The 17,911-nt window shown below is 36.6% G+C and overlaps 1 protein-coding gene across 5 annotated transcripts; it reads right to left on the bottom strand.

The window, feature by feature from the left end:
- Window positions 1-370: 370 nt before the first annotated feature.
- On the bottom strand, window positions 371-17,773 carry LOC110031600. Of its 5 annotated transcripts, XM_020734872.1 has the most exons (3): window positions 17,677-17,773; window positions 17,291-17,559; window positions 1,242-4,107 (listed from the first exon to the last, which is right to left on the bottom strand). In XM_020734872.1, exon 2 carries the CDS (start codon window positions 17,455-17,457, stop codon window positions 17,305-17,307), a length of 153 nt encoding a protein of 50 aa, XP_020590531.1. In that variant the 5' UTR covers window positions 17,458-17,559; window positions 17,677-17,773; the 3' UTR covers window positions 1,242-4,107; window positions 17,291-17,304. The 5 variants fall into 5 exon arrangements, with proteins under 5 accessions (XP_020590532.1, XP_020590533.1, XP_020590531.1 ...); XM_020734873.1 differs by lacking the exons at window positions 1,242-4,107; window positions 17,677-17,773 and adding an exon at window positions 371-809 and having other exon boundaries at window positions 17,291-17,670; XM_020734874.1 differs by lacking the exons at window positions 1,242-4,107; window positions 17,677-17,773 and adding an exon at window positions 372-799 and having other exon boundaries at window positions 17,291-17,670.
- Window positions 17,774-17,911: the final 138 nt, after the last annotated feature.

The following is a 17,911-nucleotide window of genomic DNA, read 5'->3' on the forward strand; positions in this document are numbered from 1 at the left end:
GAACCTACCAACCAACATATATTAAAGTTTAAGTGTAGGATGTAAATACATAAAAATTGCGAGCTAGTTTTCTAAATTTTTCTGATTTTTAATAACATTCAGAGTATTTATGAATTGAGTTTAATAAATTTGCACAATAAATTTAACAATCCATCAAAAAAAAAAAAAAAATCATAATCGCTCTTAAAATAAAAATATAATGCATTTATTTAACCAATAAAAATCATTAAAAAATAGCTTTTCCTAGCAGCTCATAAATGCTTCATTGATAGAGTCGAGCATGTAGAGCCAAATTGCTCCATACTTGAATATATTCCACTTGAAACCGAATTATAATTTAGAAAAAAATAAATGCTCAGCTAAAATGAACACTACTATGGCATTGCTGGCAAGAGGATTAATGATGCCAAGCCTCTCATCTCATTCAGCTTTTTGAATCTTCATTATCTCACAATCATCTCAGAATAATGCACTTTCTATCTACAACTTTCTAATTTTCAAATGATTATATACACGAGCAAAAATATATGTAGTTTATGAAGTTAAAAGGTACTGCCAAGACAATGGTTGTTTACACAAAAAAATGTTCAAACAAGGCTAGCTAAACGGTCATCATAGATGCAGATCTCAAACAGAAAACGCATAAACTAGCAGATAAAATGCCCTTCCACACGAGAAAATATTGCGTCCGGACAACGGGGTCGATACACCGGCGTGCTAGGGTTTTTTTTTCCCTCTTCGGCTCCTCCAGTGAATCGCGTCTTTTGTCTGGAAGCTGCTTGCGTCCGGACTCCAGACACTATTTTTTCCTTTCACAAAGGGCGGGCATTAGCGGGCGCATAAGTTGGAAATCGATGGAAAAAACTCGAGGCTAAAAAAGAGAGAGGGTGGGGGGCATTTACATACACACCACCCAATTCCTATGCATTTTACGTATCTAACACCTATGCTTTACTTTTACATTTATACCACCAAAATATTTTTTATGGCCTAACAAATATCACTGTTTTTAATTCAAAAAAAGTGAAATACAACTATTCATGTATAGATAAGGTGGCATATATGTAAAAATTGAAGTTTAGGTGTTAGATGTGCAAATACATAGAAACTAAGTGGTATGCATGCAAATCTTTCAAAAACAAAAAGTCATGAAACAAAAAAATTAATCAATTAAACTTTCAGATTCTCACAGCAGTCATAAGGGCTCAAAACATTGAACTCAGAATTAGACATGAACAGTATGAGGCTCAACACGTAAACTATACAATATAAGAAAAAAACAGTTCATTAACATTCTTCTGGATTTATGCTAACACTTCACACTTTACAAGATAGAAGATATAATGAGTTCAGCCAGACTAAAATAGATCCGGCTCATGATCTTATCACCTAATTAAAACCATGTGAAACTCACACACAAATCAGGACCAAATCAAATCCAGTACTTGTTGCAACCTGTTCCATCATTCTTTGAAATTTCTCTTCTGGAACTCTTCCTGACAATCACAAGAAGGTTATAATTTTGTTGTTTAAGAAATAGCTACAAACAAAATAAAAGGCAGACGCCATTGACAACTCAAATTCATCCGTCAGAAATTTAAATGAAACTTGTTGAATACTTTTTAGGAAGTTGGTACCCGGTACAGTTAGTAAGTTCACATAACCCGAGAGAGAACTTGTGAGATAAGAGGAAATGGAGAGAGAGAGAACTCAAGCTCGTGTCATTTTTCTCATCGCTCCCCTCCATCTTCCCCTGATAGAGTAAGAACCCTTCTATTTATATGCTCCGTAGGATGTCCTTGACTCTGTAGGACTATAAAAAAGAACTAAATAAAAAATATGATATCAGAAGCAGTACTCTATGAGGCATGTCCGAGATTTACCATTGAAGGGATGTCGTTGTGAGTGCCAGAGAGTTAATAAATAGGCATAGACAATGATGAATTCCAGGGGAGTCACCTCCCGTCTCATGTTTAGGTGGCTTTTTTAGGAGAAAAGAAGACCAATAAGCAAACTTGGCGATGGAGCTTGGTATATGCAAGAGAGCTCAGTGGAGGAACTCGCTAAGTGCTCTTGATGGGTAATCTTTGTTAAAATCACATTGCAGCTGTCGTTAGCAAATATAGTAGATTAGTTATATGGGATGTTAGCAAATGAATATATTCATATTCTAAAAAAAAAAAAATCGGGTCTAGTACGCCTAGGGACCCCATTTGCACCTACGACAGTCAATGACAACTATTTCAGTCTTTAGGGTGTACATTTAGTTTCCACATTCTCTCATCTCTTCGACATGATACTACAATAAGACTGAGAGAATGAAGAAAGATTTATCATTTCATACTTTGTTAAATGAATTTCAAGCTTGTTGCCGATGCCCCACTCGGTCAAAGATTGACAAGAGGCTGAATTATACTCAATCAAAATAGTAATTCCCATAATTGTGAAATTTGTTGGTGGCACCTTCAAGGAGCAGTTGCAAGGGCTTACCATTGAGCCTGGACTTTCCTTTATCTAGGGGTACTTTGGCTACACATGTAGGGAATAGTTGCCAGGGCTTCTGAGTCAATGCGAACTAACTGTTGTCTACGGCAATAGCATTTTGGATGGTGGGATTACGTATTCCATTACTATGACCTATATAATGATTAGATGAGCCTCAGATTGTTGAACTGTCTCTAGCGAGGGAATATGCTTTTAGGCGAGAATTCAATGGAGTTTATTACAGTCAATAGAAATTTATTTTCCAATAAAATGAGAAAATACAATATAAGGAAAGAGAATTCAAGGCTTCCCTGTTTTGGAAGATCATTTGCTTTGCTTCCACACCTCTGACTGAGTAACTGTTACATCGTCTCAGGTGGGACCCACAAAATGCATTAAACTATAATGTAAATAGTAGTAATAGCTCATCATCTTAGGTAGGCTTTTGTGAACGTGATGGGTAGATATGTCGAAGTGGTTGATTTGGACAGGTTGACAAAGTTGATGTCTTATGCCCTCAATTGCTTCAAGCTTGACTGTTGCGAGGCTTCAGTTCCATCTTCGCCAAAGATAGTGAGCACTACTCCGACAATGTGCACTATTCTCATCAGAACTAGTTCATCAGTGGTAGTTCGATAAGCGCTTTGACCTCTCTTCGAATATTGGTCTTTAGTACTACAAACTTTTTCAACTTTCCCACTCGAATCAACTCTTCAATAAGATTTTAAAGTTGTCAGCACTCCTCAGTGTCATGTTCATGGTCCCAATTATAGGAGCAATATCTATTCAGATCGCACTGGAAACTCCAAGTTTTCATTAGTGGAGGCCTCTTGAATTTTTTTTTTTTTTACTCTGGAAGGATTCTACAATCTCAGCCATTGATACTCGTAGGTGAGTTAATTCTGTCGAAGAGGATAAAGGCCACTCTTGCCTCTTCTACTCTCCCCACAACCAGTCTTCGATCATGTTGCTTCAATTATTGCTATTGAAAATGTCTTGCAGTAGCGTTCCAGTGATCTTTCCTCAAATCTCAGTGTTCTCGGAAAGGTCTTTTCTTAGGTTTTTTCTGGCTTCCGGAGGAGATCGACAAAGAATTATATTCATCAGCCAAAATATGATTGCTAGCTAGCTCCAAAAGCTCAATAAAGATTTTTGGCTTTTGCAAATTAAGTGCATATTTGAACAGGCCCTCACATAGGCCTTGGGCAAGTGCTGCGTGAGCGAGGATGGGCTCCAGATCTCTAATGTCTAGCATCTCCTATTAGAATTAGGTAATAAAACTCCCCAAGCTTTCAGAAGGAGCTTTTCGAATCTTCAACAGAGCCTGGAAGGTTTTCTGCGATTTTTGGGCATTGGCAAACAAAGCTATAAACGTCTGCTTGAACCCAGTGAAGGAGGTGATGACTTCTACTGGTAGGTTATTAAATCGTCGTATGGTTGATTCCTTTAAGGTCATGAGAAACTAGAGGTTGTAACAAGCACACTGTTGAATAGATCCGGCTCATGATCTTATCACCTAATTAAAACCATGTGAAACTCACACACAAATCAGGACCAAATCAAATCCAGTACTTGTTGCAACCTGTTCCATCATTCTTTGAAATTTCTCTTCTGGAACTCTTCCTGACAATCACAAGAAGGTTATAATTTTGTTGTTTAAGAAATAGCTACAAACAAAATAAAAGGCAGACGCCATTGACAACTCAAATTCATCCGTCAGAAATTTAAATGAAACTTGTTGAATACTTTTTAGGAAGTTGGTACCCGGTACAGTTAGTAAGTTCACATAACCCGAGAGAGAACTTGTGAGATAAGAGGAAATGGAGAGAGAGAGAACTCAAGCTCGTGTCATTTTTCTCATCGCTCCCCTCCATCTTCCCCTGATAGAGTAAGAACCCTTCTATTTATATGCTCCGTAGGATGTCCTTGACTCTGTAGGACTATAAAAAAGAACTAAATAAAAAATATGATATCAGAAGCAGTACTCTATGAGGCATGTCCGAGATTTACCATTGAAGGGATGTCGTTGTGAGTGCCAGAGAGTTAATAAATAGGCATAGACAATGATGAATTCCAGGGGAGTCACCTCCCGTCTCATGTTTAGGTGGCTTTTTTAGGAGAAAAGAAGACCAATAAGCAAACTTGGTGATGGAGCTTGGTATATGTAGGCGAGCTCATTGGAGGAACTCGCTATGTGCTCTTGATGGGTAATCTTTGTTAATATCACATTGACGGATGTCGTCAGCGAATTTATTAGATTAGTTATATGGGATGTTAGCAAATGAATATATTCATATTCTAAAAAAAAAAAAATCGGGTCTAGTACGCCTAGGGACCCCATTTGCACCTACGACAGTCAATGACAACTATTTCAGTCTTTAGGGTGTACATTTAGTTTCCACATTCTCTCATCTCTTCGACATGATACTACAATAAGACTGAGAGAATGAAGAAAGATTTATCATTTCATACTTTGTTAAATGAATTTCAAGCTTGTTGCCGATGCCCCACTCGGTCAAAGATCGACAAGAGGCTGAATTATACTCATCCAAAACAGTAATTCCCATAATTGCGAAGTTTGTTGGTGGCACCTTCAAGGAGCAGGTGCAAGGGCTTATCATTAAGCCTGAACTTTCCTTTATCTAGGGGTACTTTGGATACACATGTAGGGAATAGTTGTCAGGCTTCTGAGTCAATGCGAACTAACTCTTGTCTACGGCAATAGCATTTTGGATGGTGGGATTACGTATTCCATTACTATGACCTATATAATGATTAGATGAGCCTCAGATTGTTGAACTGTCTCTAGCGAGGGAATATGCTTTTAGGCGAGAATTCAATGGAGTTTATTACAGTCAATAGAAATTTATTTTCCAATAAAATGAGAAAATACAATATAAGGAAAGAGAATTCAAGGCTTCCCTGTTTTGGAAGATCATTTGCTTTGCTTCCACACCTCTGACTGAGTAACTGTTACATCGTCTCAGGTGGGACCCACAAAATGCATTAAACTATAATGTAAATAGTAGTAATAGCTCATCATCTTAGGTAGGCTTTTGTGAACGTGATGGGTAGATATGTCGAAGTGGTTGATTTGGACAGGTTGACAAAGTTGATGTCTTATGCCCTCAATTGCTTCAAGCTTGACTGTTGCGAGGCTTCAGTTCCATCTTCGCCAAAGATAGTGAGCACTACTCCGACAATGTGCACTATTCTCATCAGAACTAGTTCATCAGTGGTAGTTCGATAAGCGCTTTGACCTCTCTTCGAATATTGGCCTTTAGCACTACAAACTCTTTCAACTTTCCCACTTGGATCAACTCCTCATTAAGATTTTGAAGTTGCCAGCACTCCTCAGTGTCATGTTCATGGTCACAATTATAGGAGCAATATCTGCTCAGGTCGCACCGAAAACTCCAAGTTTTCATTAGTGGAGGCCTCTTGAATTTTTTTTTTTTTTACTCTGGAAGGATTCTACAATCTCAGCCATTGATACTCGTAGGTGAGTTAATTCTGTCGAAGAGGATAAAGGCCACTCTTGCCTCTTCTACTCTCCCCACAACCAGTCTTCGATCATGTTGCTTCAATTATTGGTATCAAAAATGTCTTGCAGTAGCATTCCGGTGATCTTTCCTCAAATCTCAGTGGTCTCAGAAAGGTATTTTCTTAGGTTTTTTCTGGCTTCCGGAGGAGCTCGACAAAGAATTTTTCTGGCTTCCGGAGGAGCTCGAGTATTCATCGGCCAAAATATGATTGCTAGCTAGCTTCAAGAGCTCAACAAAGATTTTTGGCTTTTGCAAATTAAGTGCATATTTGAACAGGCCCTCACATAGGCCTTGGGCAAGTGCTGCGTGAGCGAGGATGGGCTCCAGATCTCTAATGTCTAGCATCTCCTATTAGAATTAGGTAATAAAACTCCTCAGGCTTTCAGAAGGAGCTTGTCGAATCTTTCTGCGATTTTTGGGCATTGGGGAACAAAGCTATAAACGTATGCTTGAACCCAGTGAAAGAGGTGATGACTCCTACTGGCAGGTTATTAAACCGTCGTATGGTTGTTTCTTTAAGGTCATGAGAAACTTGAGGGTGTCGTTTACTTGTAACAAGCACACTGTCGAATTGACTGAAGCAACGTGGTCGGCTGGATCCAACCTTCCTTTCTAAAAATTCAAGGAAGAAAACTTGCAATTTCTAAGTACTTCAGTTTTAGCAAGCTCTCTTGATATTGTGTTCTCCAACTATCTTCGTCTTCTTGTTTCTTCTTTTAGGGATTCTAGAGTGTTCTCTTTCGAGACATAACTCATCATCTTGTTCTTCATCCTTTAGCCTTTAGGTCAAGACTCTCCTCGACTCTATTCTTGGAGTCACCCCCCTTTCATGTTTAGGCGACTTTGTGATGGGATAAGAAGACCAATAAGTAAACTCAACAATGGAGCTTGGTGTATGTAGAAGAGCTCGACGAAAGGACTTAACAAGTTCTCTCGATGGGTAATCTTTGTTGTATTCATATCGGCAGATGTAATCCACGAATATTGTCAATTAGTTATATGGGATGTTAGCACATGAATATATTCATATTCTAGTAGCACCTACGACAGTAAATTAATTATAAGGGATGTTAGCACATGAATATAATGATATTCACCCTCCACTATTGCGTTCATCTCTCAGCAACTATCGCCTCTATACTTCTTGTCTACGTACTATCAATCCTTATGACTCCGTATTACCTCAAAGAAGATTCCATAAACCAGCCTCTGAGGCATCCCGCCTTATCTCTTCTATTACCATCCTCATCTGTTCCTTTAGCTTGTTTATTTGTTGCAGCACCAATTCCCAGGCGCGATCCATCATTTTTCTTCGTTCTTAATCAAAGATCTCCTTGTTAGGCAACGTGTGAAATCCACGCTTACCTCACGTTTTAGAATGTTAATTTCTTTTAGGATGCGATATCGTATAGTTCATAAGTTCACACAATTTGAGAGAAAGTTTGTGATAGGGGGTTTGATGGAGAGAGATAGATAGAACTCAAGCTTCTGTCCTTTTTCTTATCGCCCCCTCTGTCGTCCATTGAGGGTGGGAGAAGCCCTCTATTTATATGCTCCATAAGATATCATTGACCCTCGTAGGGCTATAAAATAGAAAGAAATAAAAATACAATATCAGAAGCTGACTGCGTGAGGCCTGTCTGAGATTTATCGTTGAAGGGATGTCTTTGTGAATGTTAGGAGACTCATAAATGGACATGAACAATAATGAATTTCTAGAGAGTCACCCCCTCTCATGTTTAGGCGACTTTGTGAGGGAATATAAAACTATTTCTTTGCAAGATGTAGTCTCAGGAGAGTACGAATTTCTTGAGTTCTTCATTTGAGAGTAATCGCACCAAAGATTTACTTCAAACCAGAAATAATATACAAGGAAGACCTTAAGCAGCTTCTTTTAGCAAAGAGTAGTAAGCGTCAAAAAGATTATTGTAGGATAGTATTTGACGAACTTAATGGTTAACCTTTGATGGTGGCCAAGCCTCACATAATGAGAAAAAAGAGATAATTAGAGAGAGCAGGGGAGAGAGAGAGAGAGAGAGGGAGAAGAGAGTGAGAGTGAGAGAGATAGAGATAGACATTTATCTATCTCTCGCTCACTTTTTATTCTCTCTCTAACTCACTCTCTACCTCACTCTTACTTTCTATTTTCTTCTCTTCTCTCTTGCTCACTCTCACTCTCACCCTCACCCTCTCCCTTCATCTCTCTCTATCCCTTTGTCCCTCTCCCTCTGCTTATTGTTATTTGCCTCGTGCTTCTCTTCTAATATTTGATAAATCTTTAGCCTCCACTTCTTGCAATCTCAATATCACCTTTCTAGAGTCATCTCAACTGCAAAGAAACAGTTTTGTCCTTCTATTCTTTTAACAGAATAAAAAAAGCTTCTAGGAAAACTTTGAGAGAGCTACATCCCAAGACAAAGCTAGAACTTTCATGATGATTAAATTTCTAAAATACATCTGACATTGAATTCACTTGCAATAGCTCTTAAAATTGAGAAGAGATGGGATCAAGATTAAAACCCAACTCACAAGATCGAATCAACGGCCTAAATATGTTGATTAGATATTAAGTTTGGTAAGATTATATGACCGAGGAATTTATGAAATATCGATACTACAAAGTATATGCTTCCTCTTGGGACAGTCTAGACGTTCTCAAGAAACCACTTGCCCTCTCTGTAGACAATCTAGACGTTCTCAATAAACCACATGCCCTCTCTGTAGCCTTTGAGCACTCAACATAACAAGATTCTACTCGAGTATCACCAAAACACGATGGCTCTTATGTCATTGAATTAAGATGCGCCAAAATTAACTCCTTGGATAGCAATCACAATAGATTGTCATTCGCTTTACTAGAAAAATACATCTCATCCATCACTCACATGTCGCAGCCATTTCACACTAACTAGCAATCTCCCTTTAACGGTTGTAGTAAAGGTTTTGTTTTTCGAGGCCTATGTTGCTTGATTATAAATATTAATCCTTCAAGTTTTAAAGAAATTTGTTTTACATTCTTTGCACACTAGTTGTCTATTACAACCTGATCGCTATTTTCTTTACCCAAAATTCTACTGCAGTTATCTTCATCGGCCTACATGTCTCCCATATTATTAAGCTTCTCATAAATTGCAACTTTGTAATCCCGTTCAAAAAGAAAAAAAAAAAGGTGATTTGACATAAGTTTACAAATGGATCAATTATAATATTTGTGTTTGCCTCTCTTTTTCGATCTTGTTTGATTTGGTTGGCATTGTTCACTAGTCTTATTTTTCAAGTATCTCAAATATAGGATATCTTCTTTCTTTTTTTGAACAGTAAAACAATTTACATCCACTCTTGTTCTCTTGAGTAGCTAGAGAATCCAATTGTTCATATCTATAAAATTGCCTATTTTTGGAGATCACCATCATGATTATGAAGTGAGCCAAAAATTATTGTTCATGTCCTACAACTCTTGAGACCTGCTAAGAAGGCACTCATCGAGCTTTCTAAATCGAGAGATTTAAAGAGGGCATTACTATGTTGGAGGTAATCCTAGGAGATCTCAAGTTCAATGAGACAAACTACATTGACTTCTTGGTCACCAACATTTCCATCACTTGTAATGATATTTTCATTTGCCCTTTCCTGAACACATTCCGAGTTGTAGTCTCTACTAGCCACCTTGCCATAAAATTTAAGATAAAATATAATCGATAAAAGTTCTTTCAAAATATGACTTGAATAGAGTCAAAGGGAACAACTCTTTCATCCTTAATGCCAACGAAAGAAACCACAAATGTCACAAACTGAATAGAAGGATTCATAAGAAAATGTTGAAAGCAACTCTCCTACGAAGGTATATTTTGAAGAGAACTTGTGAATTTATATTTGCGATAATTTCAATATATTTTCTTGGAAATCCTCTAAAATGCATGGAGTGGGCTTTAACATGACCTATCATCACTTACACATCTACCTTGATAGTAAACAGTAAAGCAAAGAAATGAAAGTTTTGTTGTAGACATCAAACAGGAGGTCAATGATGTCAAAAAGCTTCTCATTTTGGGATCATTCGAGAGGTCCAATATCTTGAGTGGATATTCAACTTAATGATCATGAAGAAACCACAATAGAGGAATAGATGTGCATAGACTTAAGAGTTAATGATGTTTGCTCAAAGGAATCTAATCCTAATTCGAACTTTGATGCATTGGTTGACTCAGTCTTGGGATATCTTTCCTTGCCATCCTAAACATGTTCTCGAGATATCATCAAATAAATATGCACTGAGACATGGAGAAAACTAAGTTCATCACCAATTAACCTTTTTTCTATAATGTAATTTCAATTGAACTCGAGTCTTTACTGAAGTTCTAAATTGCACAAAATTGAACTACAAAATGATGGACAAGCTAACACCAACTCTTTTCATCATTACTTGGCATTGTTGGGCCTAATTCCATGCAAAATGTATTTAAGGAAATCATTAATTAACCTCTCTAAAAAGTGCTTCAAAAGCCCTAGTTGTTAGGGAAAATTAGTGCATAAATTTGGCGAATATTATATCGATTATCCGTAAAATATCACTATTAAATGCTAAGTTATAGCCGAATTTTTTTACAAAACTTTATTCACATTAAACAAGTCTTGAAAATGTCAAATAATGTGATGAGGAACAAACATGGATCATGCACATCAATGTTATCTCCAAGGAAATGAAAGTGGAATTAGTGTAGTATTAAAAATCCCACATTCCACCATTATGCACTTCAAATCAAATTCACTATAGCCAACAACATACGATGTCATATTGGTTGGTACGCACTTCAATCTTACAATCAGTGCAAAACATTTAATTACCTTTAGTGATTCCTAACTTGTGGTAAGCCATATTCTAGGGAACTACAAAGCCTTGAGCAAATGCTTAACAAAAATACTGTTTGGGATCTCTAAATTGTGTAGATTTAATGTCATTTATAATTGCTAGAAGGAAAATAAAAAGATAGGCCTCTGAACAAAGTATGGACACATGCTAAATTCACTTAAAACTACGTCAAGTTGCCTCAAACCTAGTACATCGTCCTTAGGCCTTCCCATATCACTAACTCAAGCCTTACTAAAATTCTATTGAATTGTAACCAGAGAGGGAAAGGAAGAGTGGAGTTATTTAATTGAAAAACTATAATTTCTTTTTCAGAATTTAGTAAAACCTAATTTCTTTCGTCCTAAATTTCAAGGCCTAAACAGAACCACTTAAATCATATGTGTTATGTTTCATGTTCTTCCTCTTTATCCTCTCCTCTCTACCTTTGAAACAATTGACTTCCTCTCCATTAAGAGAAATCCAACTAGATCATAATTATCAGGCCAGTCATTCCAAACTAAGCACGTATCTTATCCTCTTCTTCTGTGACCAATCAAGTTCAAACTAACCCATTTGATAAACATTATTAATCGGACCTGATCATTCACATTTTCTAGTGCTCTCATTTAAATTGTTCAAGCTTGCTAAAAACAAATTGGAAAAGCATTGACCACCTATTGCCATCATGGTCCGCATTTATGCCTCCTAGCGGCAATGACAACTGAAGCTGACCCTAATAGGTGGAGAGATTTATATCAAAACGCATCAAAGTTTTTAGAAAATAGATGCTATCTCATAATTAATCTTGCACCTCGCATTAGAATGTTGTTCAAAAGGGTCCTACCAACAACAAACACGATGTCATTTGAAACCATCATACCTATCTCTCTAAACATCATCCAACAAGGTAAGCATGCCATGGAGGAGCCCTTATTCCATCACCACCTCATCGCTACTTATGTGGCGGAAAAACATTGACCACCTACCGCCACCATGGTCCTCATTTATGCCTCCTAGAGGCAGACAACGAAAGCTAATCCTAATAGGCGGAGAAATTCATATCACAACTTATCAAAGTTTCCAGAAATATAGATCCTATCTCATAATTAATCTTGCACCCAACTAGAATGTTCAAAAAAGTCCTACCAGCAACAACTACAACGTCATTTGATACCATCATACCTATCTCTCTAAACATCATCCAACAAGAAAGGCATTCAATGAAGGAGCCCTTATTCCATCACCACCTCACTGCTGCTTATGTGACCGATTGCTCTCTTTTAGCTTTAGATGTCATAAAAGAACCTCTACCAATGAAGTTCAAGGTCCTTGCACTCGAGCAATATAAAGGCCAAGCAACCATGTCGAGTACTTGAGAAATTTTATTAAAGCCGTGGTTATCATGTCGGCTATTAAAATCAAAATAGCCATGCATCTTATTAAAGCCATGGTTATCATGCCGGCTACTATATATATTTTATGCACCTACCTCCTAACATCATCTCTTTCTTCATCACTTCATTGGCAGTTCTTCTTCAAGTATGTCACTAAGAATCACTAGAAAACATTCTAGACTAACGCAACACATCATGCAATTTGTATCAAGTTTAATAATAGTGATAATTTCATGACTATAATTTTAATTATAAAGGTAATACTAATTTAAAAAACTTGTGTTATGGTGTGGTGTAATTTATCATGTGAGGTGGTCTTGCAAACCCATGCATAAGTCTTCCCCTACTTGGTCATCTCATCAATTCCAAGTCAAATACAAAGTCAAAGTTACGACAACAACCCAATCAACTCAATGATGTTCACCAATAAATTCAAATATATTGCGCATAGGTGGTTCATATGTCACTTTGTGTTAACAATTCACTACCAAGTTTTCCAACTCAAAACACTCCTGAAGCAGGTCAAGACTAACACAACAAATCACGAGTTTTCAGTAGTTTAATAATGGATGTTAATTTTAATTTTAAGTACTTAATTATGATATGACGTGGTATATTTTATCATGCAAGGTGGCCTTACAAATTCATGCATAAGTCTTTCTCCAAATGGCGAGCTCATTATTTTGAGTTCAAGGTTGTCACATCAACTAGTCAAGTAAATACCCTAATCCTTTATACCTCTTCCACCCTCCCCTTTTTCTAAATGAGGAATTTTGGTGGATACATGCATTTTCTAGGTTTGGCTCCCCTCTTCCTTGGAAATGCTGGTTGCCTTTAGTCTCCCACATGCTAGATTATGTTTTAATTTAAATAATCCTTTTATATAATGGTTGAAAACATGCAATAGATGAGGTTGTTGAATAAATTTAACATATAGAATAATATTTTCTTATTTATGGAGGAATATTTTAATCCAAATTGTTTGGATACTGACTTGGCGATCTTCTCCAACCCAACTTCATTTTGAGACTTGGTTCATTTTCATTAACTTGCTTTATTTTTAATCTTATTTTTTGAACTGTTTTGACATCAAAATTAGCCCCTCTCATGATTTAGAGTTGTTCTCAAAATTTCTTGAACTCCAATGTAAAGATAAACACAACCTTTGTAAGCCCTCTCAAAACAAAGCCTAAAACCATTTTACCGCTCTTTCATGGCATACTAAATAAATTCTAATCTAGTCCACGGCATCAATGAACACTTCTAATCAATCCCCATGACCTTAATATAATTGGTCTCCACACAAAAACTAGCCCACAGTTTCATGAAGCTCTCTACAACGTCAAGTAAAATACCTTCCCAAAATTCCTTCATCCAATGAAAAAAAAATGAAAAAAATATACTCACCTCCGTCCTTCCACCCAAAGCTTACCCATCATTAAGTGCAGGTATCGACAAGGCTGCATCAAATACATTCGTATTAATAACTGCCTCATCACGCTGTCTTTTCAGCAATTTAAATTTACGTTATCAATTTTAAGTTAATGTCTACTTAAGGTGAAAAATAAAAGCTAGCTCCATAGAAAAACAATATTAGAAACAGTGTTTGAGACTCCAAAATTTTGCCTTCCATATAATTAGCTTCCTGAAATTTCAATCATTCCTCAAGGTCTAGATATTTCAAAGAACTTTTTAATAATAACAATCCTTGCAAAAATTTTCTTGTTCCTTCTTTACAATATTGTTTCCACTTCGCCATATGATCATTTTTGCAGGTTGTTCTCTAGGAGAAGACACTCCAACTCATTGGCATATTTCTAAAGTTTCAACTTTTGTTTCATTACTTTTATTGCAACTATAAAGAGTTCTTTGGGGTCTAGATAATTGGTGCAACAAATCATGGGATTTTTGATAGTTTTAAGGCCATAAATCCAAGCTCATCTATGTTGGTGAGCACATTAATCTTGTTTGCTAATGCTAAGGTCATAATTTCAAATTCATTCAATTCGAGTGTTGGCTGAGTAGCCAAAATTTTATTTGAGCCTCTAGAGGTAATTCATCAAGTGGTGGATCAAGTTAAGTGAGTAAAACAATGAGTATCTTCCTCGCTTTGTCATTAAAGTGCAAGTCTTAGAAAACTGTCTCGGATTCTACTCAAGAGGAAAGCAAGCCCTAAAGGATAATATAGTCTTAGCAGACTTCATCGTAAAGTCAACTCAAGAGGAGAGGGATCCCTAAGGCATCTTGGCACCGTTCAAAGCTACTAGGATGAATCGTGAGAGATAATCATTGCATGGCTAAATATAAAATGGATGCATACAAAATGCAACTAAATTGTATACATGGATGCCAAGTGAAAAAAAAGTTAAAACTTTTTTCTGTACGTAATGAATTTACAACAATCCATTTAGATTTTTTAAGCACTTCTTTGTTTCCTTGCATTCACATTCTCGACATATAAAGCCCAAGCACACATATTAAATATCACCAAAATGTGATGATTGAAACCGTTAAAATATTAAAATTTCCCATAAGAACAAAAAAACTTTTTTTATGAAAGCACGAATCTTTATGAATCTTTTAAAAAAATAAAACAATTCCACACTTTGATTGAGCAAGTGCCCCAATGAGCATAAATTGGCTTGTTTGGCCTCTAGACAAAGTCCAAGTTGGTTAAAAAATTGCTATCAAAGCCTAAAATAGACAAACTGAAGCTCGAATAGGCCCAAACCCAAACCAGATAACTGAATGATTGTGTCAGGCTAGTAGCCATCCTGCCAAGTGGTAAATGTAACCTCCAATTAGGGGTTGATGAATATCCCATCTTTATGTTTTCCCACTCGCTTGTAATGATTTCCTTAACTGTGAATATTCTTCAAATTCTTACAACCCCTCAATTCCACCTCATCATGAGCTCATCTCAATATTTCTCAATATGAAGAAAGGTTCCTTAACACTCATAACTAATAAGTGCAGTTCTTGTTTTTGACATATCTAAGTGCGAAAGCAAAATACCTTATTACTTCCGCAAAAAATTTCAATTAACCCACTAAGCCAACATCATCATTGTGATTATAAAGTCGATCTACAGATCAAAATATTTTTAATTGCTCATTAAAGGAGCAAGCAGTGGCCCAATACCACAAGCTACCTGCCCTTGCCATGGCCAAGAAAGTCAGTGAATCTACCTCGGGCCAAGATTCATACTAAGTTGATTCAAGCAAGCATCACTTGATTCAAAATTATAATTTATTTGAGTCAACTCAAGACATCCCAAAATGTTTCGATTATAAGAAAACTCAAAATTGATTTCGAGAAAAATAATAATTAGTTGTCAGCATTACATATAAAAAAATATATTATATTGCATAATTTACACATTATATATCATAAATATTGCATAGTTTATGTATATACCCATTTTGAGTTTTATTTCGGGGGAGCCTTCATTTAAGCGAGCCTTGCAATATCCAAAATTAATTTTGAGTTCAAACTAAAGCTCAAAATCAACTAAAATTAATTCAATTTGCTTAGCTGGCATGTCAAACTTAGAGCAACTTTCATAGTGTTTTCATCTTTATAATAACCCTGCTAGAGTCAAGTTTGATTCGATCCTAACTTGGCAAAAACTTCAAATAATGTGAAGATAAAGCATCTAATGGTTGTGTTAGATTTCAAATGAGCATTAAATTTAATAGAGTATATACCAAAATCAACCACTGCCAAATTTATATGAATCCAACTTCATTTGATTAATAGAAATTTATAACTATTAAGAATTTGGATCTTTTGAAGCTCCCACGGCTAACCATAAACCATTAATTAGAGTACTCACATCACCAAAAGCCATCATTCATAACACCGATGTGCAATGACTATCATTGCCTTCTAACCTATCATTCTTGTCACCTCTATACTTGCAACCACAAACCATAGCATCGTTGGATCATTCCCTTCGAGACTATCAATGTCACTACTTACAAAGGGGTCATAGTTGTCATCCTAAGGTTTATTGTTGCCCCAACCTTTAGATTAATCTCAATAGAGAGCTTTGAGGCTACAATTATGGTAAACATCAAGTTTCTTTCAAATGTTTTCCCTAAGCTCGCTAAAGTAGACATCTTTAGGTTTACAACTATTTTCATCTTCAGGCAGGAATACTGATACCATCTCAATGCTCATCACAGCATGCCTTTAGTTGTTTTCATCTTCAGGCGCTTCCTAAAATAATATTTTTAATGGAAATAACATAAACAACTGTAACAAAACAAGTATAACTTCTTTCTTTAGATTTATATTTCTCTCATAGTAACATGGATTCCACATTTTTTTTGAATAATGAGGTATTACAGACTTTAATGCATCTAAATCCACATACTCAATTGTACGATCTTAAATAAAGAAATTATATGGTAAGATAAATGAAAAGACAAAATTAAGCAAATGGCCAATCTGGCAGCTCACAGGACAAGTCCTTCCCCCTCCTGTAACGTTAATACATATAATAATATTAAATAATATGGGTTTCATGAATTGTATTCAAGTTGCAGCCGGACAATGAAACATCTGGTCAGCTCGCCTCCAGGCCACTCCCCCAAATGCATAGCAAGAAGGCAAATTGGAAGGGGTCAGGTTTTCTAGTTAAAAAGCCTATTTCTGCTGTACTATATATGTGCCCAAAAATTATAAGACAATGAAGATAACGAGTTCCTAACACAAGCCTGGTTCTTCGAATTTCTTGCATGAAACAGAAATTACATCTATCAATTTTATTCCCTAGATCAAAAAAGATGTCCCAGCCAATTTTCACTGTTGTTCAATCAGCGTTCATATAACCCAAAGAAAATTCTCCCCCAAACCTTCAATTAGCCAATCACTGGGCGATAAAACGAACAAGAAAATCCGTTATTAACTTTATAAAACTCCGAACTCCGAAAGGCAAATAGAACTTCCAATCTCACGCCAAAGTGAATACAGAAAACAAAAAAAATTATAGAAAGATGGAGAAAGCAACTAACCAAGAAGAAAAGATTCAGCCGACAGGAAAAGGGCCAATATCACCCGTGCGAAGGGCGCGAGCGATTTCATCTGCGACGATAACGCAAGACGATATCCAGCCGTCGAGCAATACCCAGATCATGTTCACTATATAGGTTGCAAATCCCAATGGCATCGCCATGGCCATCACCTCCTTCACAACTCGGCGTTGCTTGAAGAAATCATCACCAAAATCACAAAATTTCCACCCAATTTATCCTTGAGTGTCTTCCACGTTTGAAGCCTTGTACTTGAAAACAAAAGGTGTACAAGCAATAAGATATGTAAAATTAAGATAACGAAGTCTCACTGCTTCGATTTGTTTTTTTTTAGGGTTTTACGACAACAGAACAAAGAAAGGTTTTACCTTTCATCCGAGGTCGGCGGAATCCCTGTAAAGAAATAGGAAGAGATTCCATGATCGGATAGACTCTGGAATGGATGAGGATTTGGGATTTGGTCGGCCAGCCTTATCTTTTCTAGCCAGTACGGTGCCGACTTGCCGCCCCCGGTCCCTGACAGCCGGGCCCTCAAGTGTTTTTGTGTAAATATCAAAATCTGAGCGTTATATATGTAAACTATGCTTTTTATTTTAATTTAGA

The sequence above is a fragment of the Phalaenopsis equestris genome, unplaced genomic scaffold (genome assembly GCF_001263595.1).
Source record: "Phalaenopsis equestris unplaced genomic scaffold, ASM126359v1 Scaffold000840, whole genome shotgun sequence".
In the NCBI taxonomy this organism is placed as follows: domain Eukaryota; kingdom Viridiplantae; phylum Streptophyta; class Magnoliopsida; order Asparagales; family Orchidaceae; genus Phalaenopsis; species Phalaenopsis equestris.

Bases quoted from the DNA above. Each gene is read 5' to 3' on its own strand.
- LOC110031600 (XM_020734873.1), bottom strand. From the start codon at position 17,457: ATGGCCATGGCGATGCCATTGGGATTTGCAACCTATATAGTGAACATG.